General features: G+C 40.9%; 1 protein-coding gene across 1 annotated transcript in view; it reads left to right on the top strand.

Annotated features, from left to right (window-relative positions):
* LOC109037171 (uncharacterized) overlaps positions 1-14946 on the top strand; it is a 63677-nt gene extending 48731 nt beyond the window's left edge. The window contains exons 4-9 of the mRNA XM_019051693.2: positions 2082-2238; positions 2919-3068; positions 4014-4160; positions 5676-6165; positions 7231-7540; positions 9606-14946. Coding sequence (XP_018907238.2) covers positions 2082-2238; positions 2919-3068; positions 4014-4160; positions 5676-6165; positions 7231-7540; positions 9606-10007 — 1656 coding nt within the window. The 3' untranslated portion in view covers positions 10008-14946. The remainder of the gene's footprint in view (positions 1-2081; positions 2239-2918; positions 3069-4013; positions 4161-5675; positions 6166-7230; positions 7541-9605) is intronic.
* Positions 14947-20257: the final 5311 nt, after the last annotated feature.

The following is a 20257-nucleotide window of genomic DNA, read 5'->3' as shown; positions in this document are numbered from 1 at the left end:
AATTTGTTCCTTGCCGTACCCCCTATTCGCCGGTCCATTCCGGTTTATAATCTTTGCAATTGGAGAAATTGTAATCTTTATTCCCGTCTGTGACACTGTGAAGGCATAAAAAACGAGAACCGATCAGAAATGGATTCGCATTGTCTTTACTCTCAGTATAAAGGGACTCTGCTATGGACGAGTTAAAAAAAGTATTTCCTAATTGCAAAATAAAATCCAAACACCATTGCTACCTATTCTAGTTACAGTAAATGCCATTGAAGCATTGATCCCTGGGGGGCTATGAACGGACGAGACAACCCTGGATTTTGGGTTCGGACCCGAGTTATGGTAGAACGAGAGAGCTAAATCTGATAGTGTTCGGCAAAGGCTCGACGTCCTGTTATCGGAGCCGCAAGCTCGGAGTCTGGATGCCGGTTTGCGTGTTTGCGGTCGGCGCGCCGCGCCATGCCGGCTGCCTACCTCTCGCGGCGAGACCGGGAGCCGATAAATTTCACCTGCTCCCGCCTAGCATCGCACCTTCCGCGCTTCCGACCCCCCGTTTCCAGTTTTAATTATACGTCCCTCGAAAACGTTGATTGTTTTCCGCCCCCCCCCCCTCCGGACTCCCCGAAGCTGTTGAGAGACGCTCACTTTTATCTCCGTCGACCACAAGTTTTTAGTGGTCTTTTATTTTCTTCAAAGCGCTCTCTTAGCATAAAAAAGCACGTATGCCGTCCCGCGATCGCTGCTGGCAAGTGGGTACAGTGGCTTGAGTTTACTCTGCAAAGTTCACCGCACGATCGGAGCCTTTTAACGACCTTGCAAAATGAAGTTAGTTTGCTCTAGGTTTATCTTTTTGAATACTCCCCCCCCCCTTTTTTTGACGTATGGATCGTGGAAATTTGTATTTTGGTTTCAGCAGCATGCTTACGTTACTTATCAGTATCCGCACTTATAACGCTACACGGAGAAAAAAACTTCGTGCATGGGACCCGAAGTTGAAGTCATATGGATCACTGAAGTTTTCTGATCACGCATCCGAAAACTTAAGGTCGTGCTGCCGAAGTTGGGGTCAGCCATCGAGGCACTTCGGTATGTACCAGAGTACTTCAGATGTGTGACCCGAACCCTTCGGTATATATCGAAGTACTTACAGATGTCTGACCCGAACTTCGGCAGCTAGACCTCAAGTTTTTAGATACGTGATTCGGAAACTTCAGAGATCCATATGACCTCAACTTCGAGTCCCACGTGCGAAGTTTCTTTTCTCCGTGTATGATCTAGGCTTATACATTTTTGCAGTTTATACGACTTTGGACCGTTTGTTTCCTTTTTTAGTCCACTTGATGACGTCATCCATGGGTTGCATTCATGACGTCTAATAGACGTGCGTATTTGAACTTAAAAATTGTACCGTTTATTCAAAGTTGGGCTCAGAAATTTTTCGCCCTCTTCATCCCGTTCATGACGTCATCGGTGAGACATGATGTCAACTGAACACCCACTTTTTTGGATCATTTTAATGGTAAAAAATATTAGTAGGAACATTTTTGCTTTCGGCCGAAAAGATTACCAATTATACATATTCCAAGAAAAACCTGCTGAGACCATGAATGTATTTCAAAGACGGGTCCTCTAGACGCGGCGGTGGTTATTTGCGTTGGAAAACAACGTTGGGAATCTAAGGGTTAAATTATGGCCTCTCTTTTACACATCAGCACTGCACATTCCTGACAACCCCTGTTCTCTTCGCTCATCACGGTTTGGCCCACTTGGACTAGAAAGTTCCACTTTCTTTTCTTTTTTGCTATCTCAACTCCATACATTTGAGAACTAGTAAACAGAGCTTCATGAATAACGAGTGTGCTTACCCGGAGCCTCCGAGAGCCATTACGAGGAATGTTCACAGTTTGTTTGTGGCATGGGCGAAAAACTTGGTTCAAACTATGGAAACCTTTGTAGGGCGTCTCGACGCTGAGCTCCGCCTACGTAACGGGATGAACTTTGCAGAATTTTCGACCGAAATTTTGCCTCGTCAGCTGAAATGTTGTTTTGAAAGGAGGAAAGTTGCTTGATTTAATGTCTTGTGTGTGTTGCAGAGTAATACTTGGCGGAAAATAAAAGTACAAAAAGGCACAAATGTACCCAAAGGAAGACGCGGGCATAGTGCACTGGTCCATCGCGGATCTATGCTGTTGTATGGTGGATATAGGGATCTTAGAGGCTCGTCCAGTGAACTGTGGGCCTTTCATTTCGGTGAGTATATGGACAAAGTTAGTTGTGACGTCGCCACCGAGATTCTCCGTTTTATTGAATTTGATCAAAACGGTAAAAATGGCATAATCTCCTCCAATGCTACAAATGAGAATACCTACATCGATGTATATCGCTTTTCTGTGACGCATAACGCTAATATAGCCCGTCGTGCTTGTAAACGCGTTTCGATGCAAATAAAGAAAGAGATAAGAGTATTTAGATGAACATTATTTTGAAAGTTTTTTAACATAATTTCAGACATGACTATCTAATCAATACGAGCAAATAACAGCTCCTGTTATTTTTAGGATTTTCATTCCTACAAGTGGCTGTTAATGGGAAAAGAACCTTACAGTCGAAATGACTTTTAAATACCATAAATTTTAAAATAAGGCATCTTTCTAAAAAAAAAAATAAAAAAAAAAGTCAAAATGCTTGTTTCAGGAAACACTTACATGAGTACTTTTTTCCGTCAAAGTTGCAAGAGGTAAAATTTTAGTAAAAGTCTTTAATAAAACTGATAAAATATCAACCGTAGTTTTCCAACGCCAATGACGTTTCAGAAAAAATATTAAAAAACTCATTTAAATTATAAATTGCGAGATTAGTGAGCCTAAGAGAAGGAAAAGAAATAATAATTATGGCAATAATGTACAATCATATACATTGATATTTTTCAGAAACTGAGTCGTGGCACCTATTAGCGATGAACAAAGATGGTCCTCCTGCAAGACATAAACACTCGGCTGTGATCCATGACGAGGCTATGTGGATTTACGGTGGAATGACGGATCTGCACGAAAGAGGAGACCTTTGGAGGTTTGATCTAGGTAAGTGGGGGGGAAAAACAAAAAAAAAAGGGGGAGCACTGAACCTTAATTAATAATTGTCACCTCTTTTCGATGCCACTCAAGTCTTCGCAAATTGCCGCCCGCAGAGAAATCCTTTTTCTAACTTTGAAGTCAGAAATCCAATAAGAGCTAACTAACAGCTTTTTTTCTTCTTCATTAGTGGCAACTTCCAGGGAATAATTTTTAGATTTAGTTTCTTTTTTACGTTTTTTTCTTATATGATTCTCTGTCGACTATATGAAAAAGGACATTTGACGCTTCTTTTTAACGAAAAGAAAGAAAAATAACAAAAAAAACAACGGTAAAAAATGAAAAAAGGACTCGTCATGGTATTTTAGTCCCAATCATAGTTTTGCGACTTTTCCCCCAATTTTATAAGTGTAATTCTTCTACAGCATAAAATTGGATTATTTTTAAATCATTCCACCAGTGGAATTTGATTTTAAATCACCAAACGATCAGACAGAAAACAAGCAGGCGATTCGCCATGCAAGAAAAACTGCAACATATTTCAACTACGCTGCATTAAATGGACTACATTTTGCAATTGAGAACTAAAATTTCTGGCTTAGTTTAGAAACAACGTAAGTACCATTAGTTTCCCTATGTTGACACTTTGCACAAGCGTTTTTTACGAATAAGTCAGAAATTGTAGTTCTTAATTGCAAAATGAAGTCCAAATGTCAAAAAGGGAGCCCCTTTAAATCATTAGATAGGCAACATACGCAACGTTCCGGTGGAGGGGAAATATTACAATTCCACCAGTGGCAATTAACTGCAACCTGTGCGTGCCATGTGTTACTTGGAGTAGGTAAACACACTGTAGGTGCGTCCTCGTGGATAATAGAAATCCATTGCCTCTTGTTATTGTTTATTGTGGTGGGTACATTATTATAATATACTTTATTCAAATCATTGTTACAGTATGTAAGAGATGGAGCTTAGTAAAATGCAAAATTAATCCGGGAGCTCTTCATAGTCACTCTGTTTGTAAATTGCCAAGTTCGATGGTCATTTTTGGCGGAGAACATGCTGGCCAACTTTGCAACGAATTATGGAGGTTTCACTTCGGTAAGTTCACTTCAATAAATGAGTCATAGTAATTCTGGACCAACTCATAGTCGACGAATTCCAAATGGCGGATCCCAGCAATTCCACGACCAGCCGAGGCACATAGTCTTCTTTTTCTGTGTGCCTTAGTCTCAGTGCCCCCTCTTTTAAAATCTTGGTCCTGTTTCAATTCTGAGTAACTTGTAAATAACTCACTTGTAGATATTTATCTGACGGCAAATGGGAGAGGAGAAAAAAGAGAAGAACAGGGGAGCCTCAGCAAGTAGCATTTTGCTATGAAAAAATCACTATATTAGAAATTAAGTTGCGATTTTTTGGCGATAAAATCGCTAGGATCCTTCAACATACGAGGAAATATCCTTGATCTTGTTGCAATTTTATCTCTACACAATTGCGTTTGATAAAATCGAAATTTTACCTCAATTTATCACGATTTTGTGTTCGATTATGTTGCGATAAATCACCGTCGATGGAATCGCAATTTTTTATCCGATATCATTGCAATAAATCGTCATCGATCAAATCGCAACTTAGCGTGATCGTTGCTACTTGGGCCAGGGAAGGCGCTATCTAAGAAAATACTGTTTAAGGGTACGACCCTTGGGATCTAGGGATCTTGGACACCTAAGGATATCTCATTTGGACCGCGTTTTACAGAAAGGAACCAAGCCACATCAGCTATTGCCAAATTTAACTGGAATATTTAATTTTTTACGAGAGAACGTTTGTGCGCATTCCTTTCAAAATTTTAAGGAATTTGTTTCGTACTGTGGAGAAAATCCACAAAAATTTCCACGAAAATCCGCACAACCGTTTTCATGTAAAAAATTGAATTACCCAATTGAATTTGGAAATAGCTGATGTGGCTTGGTTCCTCTCTGTTTAACGCGGTCCATTTGTAACTGAATCTATATCTACGGATATCTTATTTTTAGCTATTTTATAACTGAATAGATGCAATAAGGAAAACACAACTAAATAGATTGCATTTTGCAAAAAGAAACCAAGAGCATTCCAATGTTGCTAGGATTGTGCAACTAACGTGGTTGCAATAAAATCACTGAAATTATGAAAAAAAGAAAAAGAAAAAAAGTCAACTTTCATCTTGAGTTTATAGTTTATTTTGGGAGTTAAGATAAAACTTGTTTAGATATTCAGTTTATATTTACATACATATAAGTCGCTTTACAGCACTCCCTCGCGCTCTACGACCCCTAACCTCCACTGCTCTCTTTCAAACCACAAATCTTGGGGGATTGAGCACCTTAACATTTCCGCTTCAATCCCTTCCCTCCAACCTTCCATTGGGCGCCCTCTGCGCCTTCTCCCAGGAGGAACCCAGTCAAGGACCTTCTTCGGCAACCTGTCTCCTGCCATTCTCTGGACATGACCATACCAAATGAGTTGTTTATATTTGCAAGGTAAAAAATAGTTGCACGATCTTAGCGACATTGGAATGCTCTTGGTTCCTTTTTGCAAAATGCAATGCGAGTAATATTTGTTTTTTTGGGGCAGGTAGCGAAACGTGGGAAAAGGTGACGACAGACGGGAACCGTCCGCAGCCGCGCTCCGAGTGCGTGGCCCTGCCCGTCTCGGAGCTCCTCCTGCAGGACTACAACAACCCCCGGACGAGTCCCCCGGCGGCGGCGCCCCCGCGGCGGTGTCGGGGGAGCGGCACCGAGCGGATCATCTCCTTCTGCGACCGGGACTCGGACGACGACGGCCTGGCCCCGCGCAAGCCGCCGGCCTCCACGCCGACCATGAACCTCAACATCCTCAAGGAGATCACCAAGCTCTCGCAGATCAACCTCTCCCGCTTCAAGAACCAGCAGACCAAGAACTGCCACTACAGCGTCCTCTCCAGCAACGAGAGCCTCAACTCCAGCGACTCCGAGCCCTCCCGCCACGAGATGAGCTTCCGCGAGATGGTCAAGTCCCAGAGCGCCAACATCATCGCCCGCTCCCTCATCTCGCCCCAAGTCCCGCAGCCCTTGATCAACTTCAGGTCAGTGTCATTTCCTCTTCCTACCTTTTTTTTTACTAAATATCAGGTTTTTTTTAGTTCTTTATTATAGTTTAAAGATACATTCATACAGTTGATGATTCTTAAATTTATATTTTATCCTAATTATCTAATCTTAGTCTATATCTATAATATGGAGACCCCGGAACCGCCTGTTGGCATTACGTCGGGGTGTGGGTGAGGGGGTGGCAAAATATCAGGTTATCTTCGACTTTTAATCGTATTCTCCGCAAATGAGCTTTATCTGCGTCACAAATCTTAAACTAAGACTGCTTGAAATTGAATCTTCGCATGCACACCTTTGCCAAAATGCAGGAAAAATTAACCATTTTCCAGAATTTTAAGAGGCTGTAGTCCCGTTAAAAAGCACTCTTGGAAAAAAATTCACGGATTCTTACTTTGACCCATAGAAGCCGCCTATGCAGTCTGACGGTTTAACATTTGATCTCCTTGTATGACCTCGGAAATTGATCCTTGTGAAAAAATTCAATGATTTCCACTATAAAATACGGAGGAAAAGATTACATGATTTTAACAAACTTCAAAGTAGCTGCGAACCTACCTTAAAATTTACAATACTCGCAATATATTTTCTTTCGTATTTTGCATATTTTGTAGTGGTAAATCATTTTAATTCCTTTCAAGGGCCTATTCCCAAAGTTATACCGCTGAATGTTGCGAAAAATTATCCATTTCGTCACGAAAAAAAAGTATTAAAGGTTATACCCTAAAATTGTGGCGCAACTCCAATTTGTTGAATGGCGTGGACATTTCCAATTATTTGTGGTAGCACCGCAACATTTAGGTTGGTAACCTAATTAATTGGGGGTAATATCACAATTAATTGGAAATATCTATATGATCCAACAACCCCGTACTCTTTTTTCACGATGGTGCTATTTTGAGGAGCTACTTAAACCTCCCTTAATCCCAGGCAAACCGAATGGGGTTCCCTTAGGAAAGGAGCTGTTTTAGAAGCGACTATAAATTATGTTATGTGTCTCTGGGGTGAAATGAGTTTGAAAGGGGAATGTTTGATGTTGTCAGCTCCCTGTCCCGTGACCCGTGCTCGGTGCCGAACTTCAAGTCGCTGGCGGCCTGCACGCTGACCCCGGTGGAGGCGACGAAGCTGGTCTACCTGGACGACGAGCAGGCCCCCTCGAGCCTGGTGCAGAGCCCCAAGATCGAGGACTTCTCCATCATCCACCAGAAGTTCCAGCCGAACCGACTCAACCGCCGCAGCTTCCCGACCTCCGCCTCCGCCCGCTTCGGCAACCCGTACGTCACGCCCGAGGAATCCTCCGACCAAACCTCCGACTACGCCAGCATCGAGACCATGAATCGCCTCAGCTTCCAGGTACACACTCAATCTCAACCTTTTCCCGACACCGGGCTGAATTTGAAATTGATAGACAAAGAAGACATACGGAGTATGGAAGTAGTTGAAGTGGGTGATTCTTATGGACTAAGGAAGAAAATGATGGACTAACTATAGGGTCTCTCGTGAGTTGCCGTATCACCTACCTCATTTGTCCATTGCAACCACCCGATTCCACCAATAGGATCCCTCCAAACCCCTTTTGTCTTCTTTGTCTATCAATTTCAATAATCGGTTCGCAGGCCGCGTACTCTCAATCTAAAAAATCAGTCAGTGCCGCCTATTATTTAAAGGATTGCGTTATGTATCGGTACCGCATACCGTCAAAAAAAAACCGATATATCTGTCCGTGCTATAACTTCGAAAACGAGGGTCATCCAGAGAATGAGTTAACCCATTCATATCTGGTAAATTAAGATTAATAAAGAAAAGAGGTGTATATGAAAAACGACCGAAAATTCCTCGAATTTTGAACACTGGAACTTCTCTGTAAAATTGGAAGAAAATATTTAAAAATCTCCTGGAGAATCGGTGTTTTATGAAAAAATTTGGCAACAACCGAATTTTTCATTTTTATCCATAAACTACAAATTCTTCTTCATCGCGAAATAAGAATGACGGTGCCACATACAGCGTAAGAGTTGGAGCGCCACCGTAAAGGCGCGCGGTAGGGTGCATAGCTTGGAAACGAAATTGATACTGGTTCGCCTTCAAATTTGGCGATGCAGCCTAACCCACACCGAAGTTAATTATATTTGCATCCACTGACTGAGTGTATCTTGAATGTTTCAACGCATCTTGAGATGGACTGGAGCAGTATGAGAGAGACTTCCAAGGAGACTTTAACGCAAAGCTAGAAACATTGAGTTCCCGTTCAAACTCTCCTTCCCGCGGGCTAATCCTGGTTAATACGACTCATTGATGTGTATATTGGCCGATTGGCTGTATTTCGAATGTTTCTACGTTTCCCAAGATTTGAGGAGTTATCAATAAAAAGATAGACACACATAGGCATGCTACGAAAAAACGTCGTGCTTCTTTGCGCTGGTCAATCAGACAAAACTCTGTGAGAAAAATACCTCGGGCGAAGACATAAATATTTTTACAGGGATAGATGATGAAGATTTGATAAGGGCGTACGTGATATTATTCTGAGCCATTTTAATTTTCAACCCAAGTTAGAGTCAAACAAGAACCCAATGGGACACATACTAAGAAGATTTTCTAGTGAGGAATCTGCGTAAAGTTTTATTTGAGGGTGCGGTACCGATATTTGTGCGTGCGGTTTTGGACATTTCAAAGTAGATTTGCTTCTACCTTAAAATGTCAAAATCATAGAATTTTTTCCTTCCGGATTTTGTTCTTTCGCAGAGGCAAATCATTGCAATCCCTGACGAGGATCCATTCCAAAATGTATTCTGAAAATTCACACGAGCAGGTTAACAAAAATTGTCCTTTTTATTTTGCTTTTTTCATATTTTAAGGGTTTTATTGAAGCTTCCTGTATCACAATGTAGACGATTTGGGGCAAAGGAAAATAACTTTTTAAGGGACGACAGTGAACAAGACGCATCTGAATAGAAAGAACAAAATACATTGTGAAATGAGCCATGTTATATATGTATACTTATGGATCTCAGGTCTTATGTTAGGGTGATCTAGTTAGAGTCCTTTATACTGAGAGTCAAGGCAACACCCCTCATGGAGTCACAAACGGGAATAAAGATTACACAAATTGAACGTTTTTCGTAATCTTTGATCGGCTCATTCTTAAATTCCTTCTCCGTTCCTTCTCTCATTCCGTATGTCCTTGTTGAACCCAAAATTCCTCGGTCCATTCCAGATTATAATCTTTGCAATTGGTGAAAATGTAATCTTATTCCCGTTTGTGACACTGTGAAGGCCTACAATCCGGTTAACCAATCAGAAATGGATTCGCGTTGTCTTGACTCTCAGTATAAAGGGATCTCAGTCTTATGTTAGGGTGGATCTAGTTCTTTTGATTGTGTACAGTTGAATAATTTCGGTGAACGTTTGTTTGCAGGAGACGAAGCGGACGCCGCTGAGCTTCGCGAACCCCAACTACCTGGGCCCGGACGTGCAGACGATGATCTCGCGGCGGAGCTGCGTGAAGGTGCTCAACTCGCCGCCGGACAGCCTCCTGGAGGACAACCTGGGTCGGAGCAACTCCCGCCAGGAGATGGTCGAGATGAAGCCCATCCCGCCGCGCTCCCTCTCCCTGGTGAACAGCCACTCGAGCCAGATGGCCAAGGACCGCGACCGCGTCCAGAGCGCCAAGAAGAGCCGCGCCTACAGCGCCGGCCGCTACGACCGCGAGACCGCCTTCTCCATCTTCCTCGTCGGCGGCAAGGAGCAGGGCCAGGTCACCGTCTTCAAGCGGCCCATCTCCATCTGGAAGCTCAGCCTCTCCAGGAGGATCTACTAGAATCCCTCCAGGAGGATCTACTAGAATCCCTCCACGAGGATCTACTAGAATCCCTCCACGAGGATCTACTAGAATCCCTCCACGAGATAACACGACGCCGTGCAAAATAAGACGCGCTAGCTGAGCAACTCGCCGACTGCCGTAGTTGCGCAACAAAATCCACGCCAGCTCCGGTGGCTCCTGACGATGAGTTGGACGTATTTCTGTGAAACGGAACTAAGCGCCATCGGAGGAGGGAGGTAGCGGGGGGCTTGGATTGGCGGCGGAACCGGGCGTCGGGCTCGTTCCGTCCTATACTCGCAATGCTTTTCCATGGCGCTTAGTTCCGTTTGACAGAACGCGCTATCCGGCATTCTAAATTTCTCAAAAGGAACTCAAATTGGCGCTTAGTTCCGTTTGACAGAAATGCGTCCAGTTGATTTGCGTCCCGCTGGATTTTGTTTGTCACCGCCCCCTAGTTCTAATGGGGCGAATACACCTGCGAGCTAGACGCGCGTCTCGAGAGGTGAGTAGGCCATGTTCGGCCATCTCCGAGCGACTCAGGTCGTTGCAACTCGCCGTCCGTAACTCTCTCAAAGTAAGATCGGATCCTACTTTTAGAGGCGAATATAGAGATTTGGCAATACACCGGACTCCCTCCATTTATACGTATGTTAAATAATCGATTCTTGTCGGAGCACCTGACCCCTCCAAGAATCGATACATTTCCATAAGTTTAAATGGAGGGAATCCGGTGTTGCCAACTCGCTGGATGCGCCAATGGCTTTTCCGGTCAAGACGCGCGTGAAGCGCGCAGGTGTATCCGGCCCTTAAACCAACGATATAAGAACTATAGAATGGTGGTGGCTTATGAAAAAGCGTACCCCACATGGAGCGGTCGCTCGTTAGGGGGCAGAAAGTGGAACTGCTCGCGTCCTAACCTCATTGACGGGAGTGCCAGAAGGAATTAGAGACGTGTGGGGAAGATGGGGTGTGCTCTTGCAAGGTGCATAAGAAACGGTGTAAAAGTGGGCTTGATTACTTTTGGGGAAATGGAAAAGTGGGATTTGACATTGAACCAAAAAGGAACTGAGCGTCAAAATATGCTAACTCGTGAGCCATGGGCATTGGGCATGAGAAAAGAGCGTTCTTAATGGAGTTTGTTGGTTAAAGATTCCCACGTGCAGTCGCCACTGACAACACTGGCACTGACGCTTTATAATTCCCATTCATTTTCACGGACCTCAACTTACAGCACACTCCTTCTTTTCCACCTGTCTCTGCTTCCTTTTAGCATAAATACGTCCAATTTGATGCTAACATTCTCATCTTGGAAGGTGTTGAGGTGAATCTACACTTGAACGAACATCATATCTATCCACTATATTTTTCCAAATTAAGCACGGGGCTCATTGAAAATTGATGGCAAAAAACAGATTCATAACGCCCACACGCATATATTTTAGCAATTGTTTCCCTAAGAATCTAATGTCAAATTCTAAAGTAAAGCTGAAAGTATACGAACACAGAATATTGCACTATATTAGTCAAATGCGACGGTTAGTTATCGCGTTTCCATAGTCTCAGCTTTAATTTCAGCTTTACAAATAAGATTTTTTGGAAACAAACAGAAACTTCGAGGCGTAATGGATAGTTTTTTGCTAAACAAATAAAATGAAACCACTCCTTCAATAAATTTTCTTCGATACATTGATGTTTGCTTACTCTCGCAGTAGATCCAATTAAAGCGATAGATAATATACCTCATCGGGGAGTGATGATTTAAAATTTATGTATTTATCTATTTGCTTACTATTTTTGACTCATCATGTCATCATTCTGAACCAGACACGTCACTTTTGACCTTAAAAAATCCAACACTGAATTCTAAAAAAAAGGCAAACAGTCTGCCTGAGACTAACATCTCGATAAATCCAAGTTTTGTTTTCAATTTGCTGAAGGACTTGTGGAGTATGAAACTATGCTTTATGCCATACCTCCTCATAGCTTGAGGCTTTGGAGGTGCCCGTGCCGTCTGAGGTGTGCGAGAGTACTAACAATAAGCTGAGACCTGTTTGTCTATGGCCAGGCAATGTGCCCCATTAATATTGACTCCACCGTTGGTCTGGCAAAAGGATCCCAGCAAATTATTTTCAATGCACCCACTGAGCTGAACGCTTAACTCCTCTTTAGATGAGCACTGAAACGTATTAGAAGTCTTTTTTAATCTCTAACTCTACTGTTTGGTTTTTCTCAGTTTTGTTTACCTTCTAGAATAGTGTGGATCCAGCACTACTCTACCATCCTTTTACTCACAGCACTGGGACCGTAATTTGTTTTGTTTTTCTTTTTACTGCTAAATTAAGGTCAAATTAAAATAGGCTCTTCTTGAAAAGGCTTGATGGAGATATGTATCCTTACTGTTAAGCTACATCTAATTTGCAAAAGTCTGAAATTAAATAAATTTTAATCAAACTGAAACTGTTGGGTAAATGAGCTGAGCACATGGTTACCCTCGGTTTTGAAAGTGGACAATTTATCGGAGGATATGAGAGAGAGTGATATATTTTACGGAAGTACAGAACTTCACAGGAAAAACGCCGCTGTATGACGTCGCAAAGAGTTAAGTGAACTTAGCCCAACGAGTACTTTCACATTTGCCAAAAAATCCTTTAAAAATTCTAAATCACGCGGAGCAGTGCTTTGCGATGAATCGATTTATCTGCCGCTTAAACCTATGGAAAAGAATCGATTTTCAGGGTTTACCTTAACAACACAACTGCTCAGGAGGGTGAGCGCTCGAATGCTCGATATTCGAGTCCGTCCGGTAAAAGTGCCTTCAATTAGAAAGAATACAACACATGCTACTGAATCACTTCCGATGATGCATTCTTGCGCTGGAATCATGGACTCGTGGGAATTCTCGGTTTGCTTGCACAATATCTGAATTAATGTAACTTCCCCGAGGATCGTATCGTATCGGTAAAGGTATCGGTACGGTATGTTCATTCAACCATTCTAAAAATTCAATATGCTTTTACAAAAATCGTAGAATAATGCCTCTGCTGATCTACTTTAAAAGCAGGTCGACTTTTCCAGAAACAGATGATAAATGTGCAACAATTTCTCATTCAAGCTGAGGCTAATTCGCACTCCTCGATCTTCAGTGCTCATGTCTATCGATCTGATCGATCTTGCTCGTGACGTACATCATAAACTCAACGTTATTTCGCCACCTCCCCGATTGGTTATTGTCTGATTTGAAAATTATGTGAGATTATCGACCATAAGATTGCCAGGTTTTTCGATAAAATGTGGATATTTTTCGTGGGTTTGAAATTTTGGGAAAAGAGCTGTGGGGAAAGAGCTGATTTTGCAGTGCTATCTGACAAAAATAACGAACCATTAATATTAATTATCTGAGAACAAAAGCTGCAGTTACTAGAGGCTTTTTCAAGTCTTTTTTGAGGAGAGATTTTTTAATTTCCTCTCACTCACAGCGAGCAGATCATTGAAATTAGTAGGCAAAACAATAGACAAAAAAGATATAAGGAAAATGGACCGCGGTCCAATAGGATCCTTCTATTTTCTCTTTCTCTGCTTTGTCTATCGATTTCAAAAATCAGCCCGCTTACCTTTTTTTTTTTCTTTCTTGCCTGCATTTAGACTAACAGCGTTGACTTTCCTCTTATTGCGCATGAAAAATTTTAGCAAATTATTTGACGGATGCGGATGTCATCTCTCACACATCTTATTCTCTGTTCATTATTTTTCTCATATTTCTTGTGCCAGCTCATTTTTCATTATTTCGTAAGTATCAATTAGGCTCTCGCCTGACCAAAGAAAAGCGTACCTAAGTATTTCAATTTTTTATCTCATAATGAATTAGGGTTATAGCTGTACTGGATGATATTTTCATTGATTTACGTAAAAAGTGATCACCATTTCTGATTATATTTTTAAAAAAACCCGAATATTTTGACATTTTTCACTTTTTTACTCAGAGAGCTCGAAGTAGATCATTGTATTGAAATTATTGCCCGGCATATTTGCAATAAACGAAGATGGACTGATTTTATAAAACAATAATTCAAATTTGCAATATTTTTCTAAGTATAGTAGGTATTAAGTTTAATGTGCAATATTGAAGAATCCTGCCATGCACAAAATATTGCATGTAGGGATTGAGCGAGCTTTAACCACAGAAGGTTCAATTTAGGGTTGGCGCAATTAAAAAGGGTGGTTAAGGTGATTTTTATGCGTCAGCAACCCACCTAGGTGAAATGATTCAAAAGGAAAAACAAAAATGTAGACGATTACTCGTATATGATATTATAAATCCTCCAATATTTGGTATTATTTCTGCACAGTTGCAAATATTATGAATGGACATAAATGCAGTTACGGGAATATATATAATATAGAAAATTTCGACGCCCCCGCCAATTGTCTGCCAATAATGTTTCATGCCTACATTTTAGCGTGTCAAATTAGACTTGAGTTTTGACCCCGGTAAGTAAATAACCTAATCATGGATCTTCGTAGCAGTTTTATTTCCAAAATCATGTAGGAAAAAGAAGGAAAGGAAAAACTAAACTTGGAATCGATATGAACATAGCGAAGAGTTAAATATCAAGACAAGCCTATATGATTTCATTCACATAGCTGGCTCATTTTGAGTATTTTTTAGGTAGTTTGCCTGGACCGTAGATTTATACTTAAAAAACGAATTTAAAAGAAAATTATGATAAAATAAAATAAGCATAGCAGGAATTGAGTAAAATAAATGAAGATAATACAATTAGAAGCTCGGAGAAATACTTATTTAAATAAATCTAGTCATTAATTTTATATGTATTTGCATGAAAATATAGGTTAGGCTTATTTTATATTGTCTGTTTGTATAATCTCGATTGTTAGATGTTGATAAAAAAAAAATAAAACAAATTTTATACCGAAACATATTATTTGAATCCAATTATTATCATACTCGTTTATTCGGGATTGAGCATGTATAATGAAATTTAAAGCACAAAATCTGGCATCAAGTTACACACAGGAGGTAGCTCATACCTATGCTAATATTTCTGGATCGTTTCAGAAATCACGAAGGTAGACGGTGAAACTGCAAAAATGCACGCGTATATAATATGTTGGGTGTTTCGAAATATCCGCTTGTATCTTATTTTTTTAAAATGAGAACAAACCAACGCAGTGTTCATATTCTTTTGTTATATTCCGTACGACTCGTTTATTTTTAATCCTCGTAGAATAACCACCCATTTGCTGAAATCAATTCTAGCTGGAGCGCACTTCAGCTTTGCATACACCACTGCAAAAATGTCAAAGGAAATAACACGCCCAGCGTGCATGGAGGCTATTTCAACTGCAATCTTTCGTCGGATTTCTAAGGCGCAATGATACAACTACTTGAACTCTCCGGAATGCGTGATGTATAACGCCGCATTTGAAGGCGTTTTCAAATCAGCCAAGTTCCGATACCCGGATTATCGTTTTGAATATAGTTCATACTCTTTTGTTATATTCCGTACCACTCGTCTATTTTTAGTCCTCGTAGAAAAACCACCCATTTGCTGAATACAATTCTAGCTGGAGCGCACTTCAGCTATGCATTCACCACTGCAAAAATGTCAAAGGAAATCGACACGCCCAGCGTGCATGGAGGCTATCTCCATTTAAATCTTCCGTCACATTCTTAAGGCGCAATGATACAACTATTTGAACTCTCCGGAATGCGTGAGGTATCACGCCGCATTTGAAGGCGTTTTCAAATCAGCCAAGTTCCGATACCCGGATTAATCGTTTTGCATAGTTCATATTATTTTGTTTCCATTTCTAACCACTTGTTTATTTTCAATCCTCGTAGAAAAACCACCCATTTGCTAAATACAATTCTAGCTGGAGCGCACTTCAGCTATGCATTCACCACTGCAAAAATGTCGAGGGAAATCGACAAGCCCAGCGTGCATGAAGGCAGGCCCGGCACAAGGGGGGGATACTTGGTTCCTGGTACCGGGGCCCGGGCCCTGGAGGGGGCCCGTGTTACCTGTGAAAACCCACTACGAATTCACATGCAACCCTTGTTTCGTAAGAAAAAGTGAAAAATTAACCTTAAAAATTTCGCAAAAGGTGAATAGATTTTCTGAAACACGCTGGGGCACTGTAGAATTCTTCTTAAATTTTTAAAGAAGTATACTTCTTTGAAAATTTCTATCTATTTTCAAGATTTTCAGCACAGAGGGATATTTTTAGTAACTGCGTTTCATTTTCTTCCGTCGTCAGATGGTATGAGTCTCCAGTCGGGCATCCTCGACTTCAATGGCTCATGGCTCAACTCCCGTGCTATAGACAAACGAAGGGGGAGTCCAGGGTGGCCTGGCCCTTTCAGAACTGAAAATAGTATCATATGCCCCCCCCCCCAAAAAAAAAAATAAAGTAAAAATTTTCCAGATGTTTTGAATGCAACAATTCGCAAGTATTTTGTGCTGAAAGTAGAAAAAAAATTCATAATTATTCCGCAGAAATTGATGGAACAATTATTTATGGAAGCTTCAAAATGCGTCTGATTAGTCGCATAAATTCTAATATTTCTCGGGGGATGCCCCTCGGACCCCCCCCCCCCTCCGTGCTTGGGGCCCGGGCCTTAAAACTGGTACCAGGGCCCGAGATGGGATGTGGCGGGCCTGATTTTACCTATTTTTTGTCGATGATAAACTCAAGGGAGTTTATTCTTTGTCGTCCAAGGTGCGTAAACTCATTTGACGTGGAGTAGACTCTACGTAATGCATACCAATGGACCACTAGACAAGGTACGAATTTAAGCAATCTGATACATGTTTCTTAACCAGAATTTTACGTAAAACACGATTCTTACAACGAAAATTACTGAAACCAACTTTTAACGAAGATATGAACGTTTTTATTACACATTGGTTACGAGGAATTTGAACTGCCCGCTCACAAGAAACTCAAAGCTCTACGTGAGTCAAATCGCACACTACAACGGTTTCAGCGATCTTCTCAATCGAGCAATGTTCATTTCCCACCATGTGTTGTTCAAACTATAAGCAATTTGCTATAGCTGAGCCAAAGTGTCAAGATTGATCGAGGTTGCCAGATTTTTATATCGCAGAGACTGTCATGATAACGTTTAGCGCTCAATGTGAATCACGTAGAGCATTGAGTTTTCATGAGCGGGTGGTTTGAATTCACGCATTAAGAATCATTAAATATCTTCGTAAGGTATTGATTTCGGTAATTTTCGTTGTAAGAATCGTGTTTTACGTAAAATTTTGGTTTAGAAACATGTATCAGAATGCTGAAATTCGTACCTTGTCTAGTGGTCCATTCATCCACACCCCCTGCTTCCTGCTCGTGGGATTAATAAGAAGATATCTGGCTTGTTAGTATCGTAGTGGCATGGGAAAATCAAGGCCCTCTGAAAGGTCATTAGAATTAAAATAAAAAGGAGAAAAGAGGAATGAGGATAAAAAAAGCGGGAAAAATCGAAAGGAACAGCTGAAAGTTTGAAATGACGTCAAAGTTGTACATATCACGCATGGCTTCGGACTTCAAAGGTTGCCTCTTGAGATGACGAACACGTACATATAAGTCTCGCTCCACAAACTTCGATGAAGCCAATGAAGAATACCACCCTAAATCTACCGGTCGCGATCGAAAAACGGAAGTTCGTCCTCAACTTCAGCGCAACAACCTCTGCGTGGGCAACAAACAGGATGGTTGTTTCGAAAATTAAAGGGATAATTCTAATTTTCCGTCAAAAAACACGCTCTGGCACCAAGGATCCTAAAAATTGATCGAACAGGAGCCAAGATTGCAGCCAAGTTCAATGCGGTTCAGCTTCAGAATGAGGAGTTTGGGTTTCACACTGATGATACAAATATATCGACTCCGGTGTGTCGCACAGTATCAAGGTAAATTGAAGGCGTTTTTTGCTCGTTAAGCGGGCGACGACGCGATGCGACATTACGCAACGCGACGGTGAGAAGTAATGCGGGTATGCCTTATGATGGAGAACTGTTGCTTCCAAAAATCCGGTTGCAGGGAGGGGGAAATCAACCAACGAAATGAATGAATAAATTATTATTTATAATTGGACCAAAATCCATCTCCTTGCTATCGTATTTACGATTAAAATAAGATTTAAATCAGTGCAATTAAAAAAGCTGAGACTGAACAGTAACCATGGGTAAGCTCCATGAAACCTCACAAGTTTATCGGTTTGTAATTTATGGCTGACCCACTTGATCATTTCATTCGCACTTCAAGGGAACTTACTCGGTGGTTTTTAATGTTTATCTATTAATTGATTTCATTTTATTTCATGAGCAAAATGTTTAGAATAATGGAAACAGGAAACGGCACTTATAATTCTTAATAATCACCTACTAAAAAAAATAAATTACGAATAAATAAATAAATAAATAAATAAATAAATAAATAAATAAATAAATAAATAAATAAATAAATAAATAAATAAATAAATAAACAAATAAATAAATAAATAAATAAACAAACAAACAAAAAACAAACAAACAAACAAACAAACAAACAAACAAACAAACAAACAAACAAACAAACAACAAACAAACAACAAACGAACGAACGAACGAACGAACGAACGAACGAACGAACGAACAAGCAAGCAAGCAAAAAACATACAAACAAACAAACAGACAAATACCACGGCGTGATGAAATTATAAGATCGCCCCTGTCATTTCTCCTGCAATTTAAATATATTAAAACGCAAAATATCCAAAATCTAAGCTCAGATTCGGATTCCTCTTGAAAAACTGATGAGATTTCATGTATCGTAAGTTAGCATTCGTGTAGAAAGGAAGGTAAATGTAAGCATTGAGACTTTCCTTTGAGCTATGCCGCCAGTGCCGCCAGCCGGTGCGGGTTCCGGGAATCTGCCCTTAGCGCCAGCGGCGCTAAGCTTCGGTTTCGTTTCGCAGAATTTCTGAGAAGAGAACTTTCTTCTTACTCATCCGCCTACACACTCAGTTGCCGTCACCCACGTTGCCACGTTGCGTTGGAATCTGTACGCACACGTTACGCTAACGCTAGCGTATGATACATGAAATCGCAACGATTTTTAACGAGGAATCCAAATCTGATGAGCATAGATTTTTAATTTCACGCGTTTTAAGTCAAATTTTCAAAACTCCAAAATTCAAAATGGTAAACGTGACCTAAAATACTATCTCGACTCCATTTTGTTCAATTTTTGTGAAACTTAGGATAGGGGGGTATTTCTCAATGGGAATCTCGAATTTTTAGTTAAAATTCCAAAATAAAAATATCCAAGATGGCAGGCACGTAGCCAAAAATGCCTTATATGTCAAATTCGCCTTCAATTTCACCGTATAGACAACAAACATACCGGGAGTCGCGAATAGTTCACTTTCAGAAAAAAGCTCAAATATCTCACTCCGTTAAGGTCGGTAATGTGAATAGACGACATGGGGGGGGGGGGGGGGTGTTCCTGTTCCCGCGTTTGCCCACTGCTTTTTCGCGTGAGCTACTGAGAAAGTAAGTAAAGATTCCTGTATAAAATCGATCAACTACCCTAATGAATTTTTGCTTTCCCGACAGTTTCCTCGAAGGAGTTATCTGATCGAATATTTTTTTCTTCTTTCTTGAAAAATCTTTTGGCCAACTTTTGCATACATTATGCCTGAGGACAACTATTCCGTGTTATCAATTCGCGAAATTCGAGAGTAGGTAAGAAAAAAACCAAGATATCTTGACTCTCCTTGTACGCCCCCCCCCCCCTCCCCCCAAACACACTTATCCAATTCCCTCGCCGACCCTTGCACGGAGTTTTCTGAGTTTTCCAAGGCATGGCACACTATTTTTTTTAATTTAAAAGCTTTACGCACCTGAAGTTTTGAGAGGTATTTTGAATAACTTCACCGCCCTGTGATATCCAATTTTCCTTAGCCGTGTAGAAATCGACACAATCAGATTCCTTACTGCGAAAGTAAACTCCATTCAATTCGATTAAAAAAATCCACTGATTGGAAGTTGGAGAGAGAAATCTCTTCACTTATAAAATTCTGCTTGGTGGGGAAATTTAGGCGTTTTAAAGCGGAAAGCGGGGAAGTTTTCAACTTTGTTTCGAGTGGTAACACTGCGTTGCAGTTTGCACTGTTGCATTTCTTTGTATTATCTGTGCCGATTTCTGATAGTGACGTACGCTGTACGCTCACGTCCAGGCGATAA

The sequence above is a fragment of the Bemisia tabaci genome, chromosome 1 (genome assembly GCF_918797505.1).
Source record: "Bemisia tabaci chromosome 1, PGI_BMITA_v3".
In the NCBI taxonomy this organism is placed as follows: Eukaryota; Metazoa; Arthropoda; class Insecta; order Hemiptera; family Aleyrodidae; genus Bemisia; species Bemisia tabaci.
The sequence above is the reverse complement of the archived record's forward strand: the minus strand, read 5'-3'. Positions and strand labels throughout refer to the sequence as shown.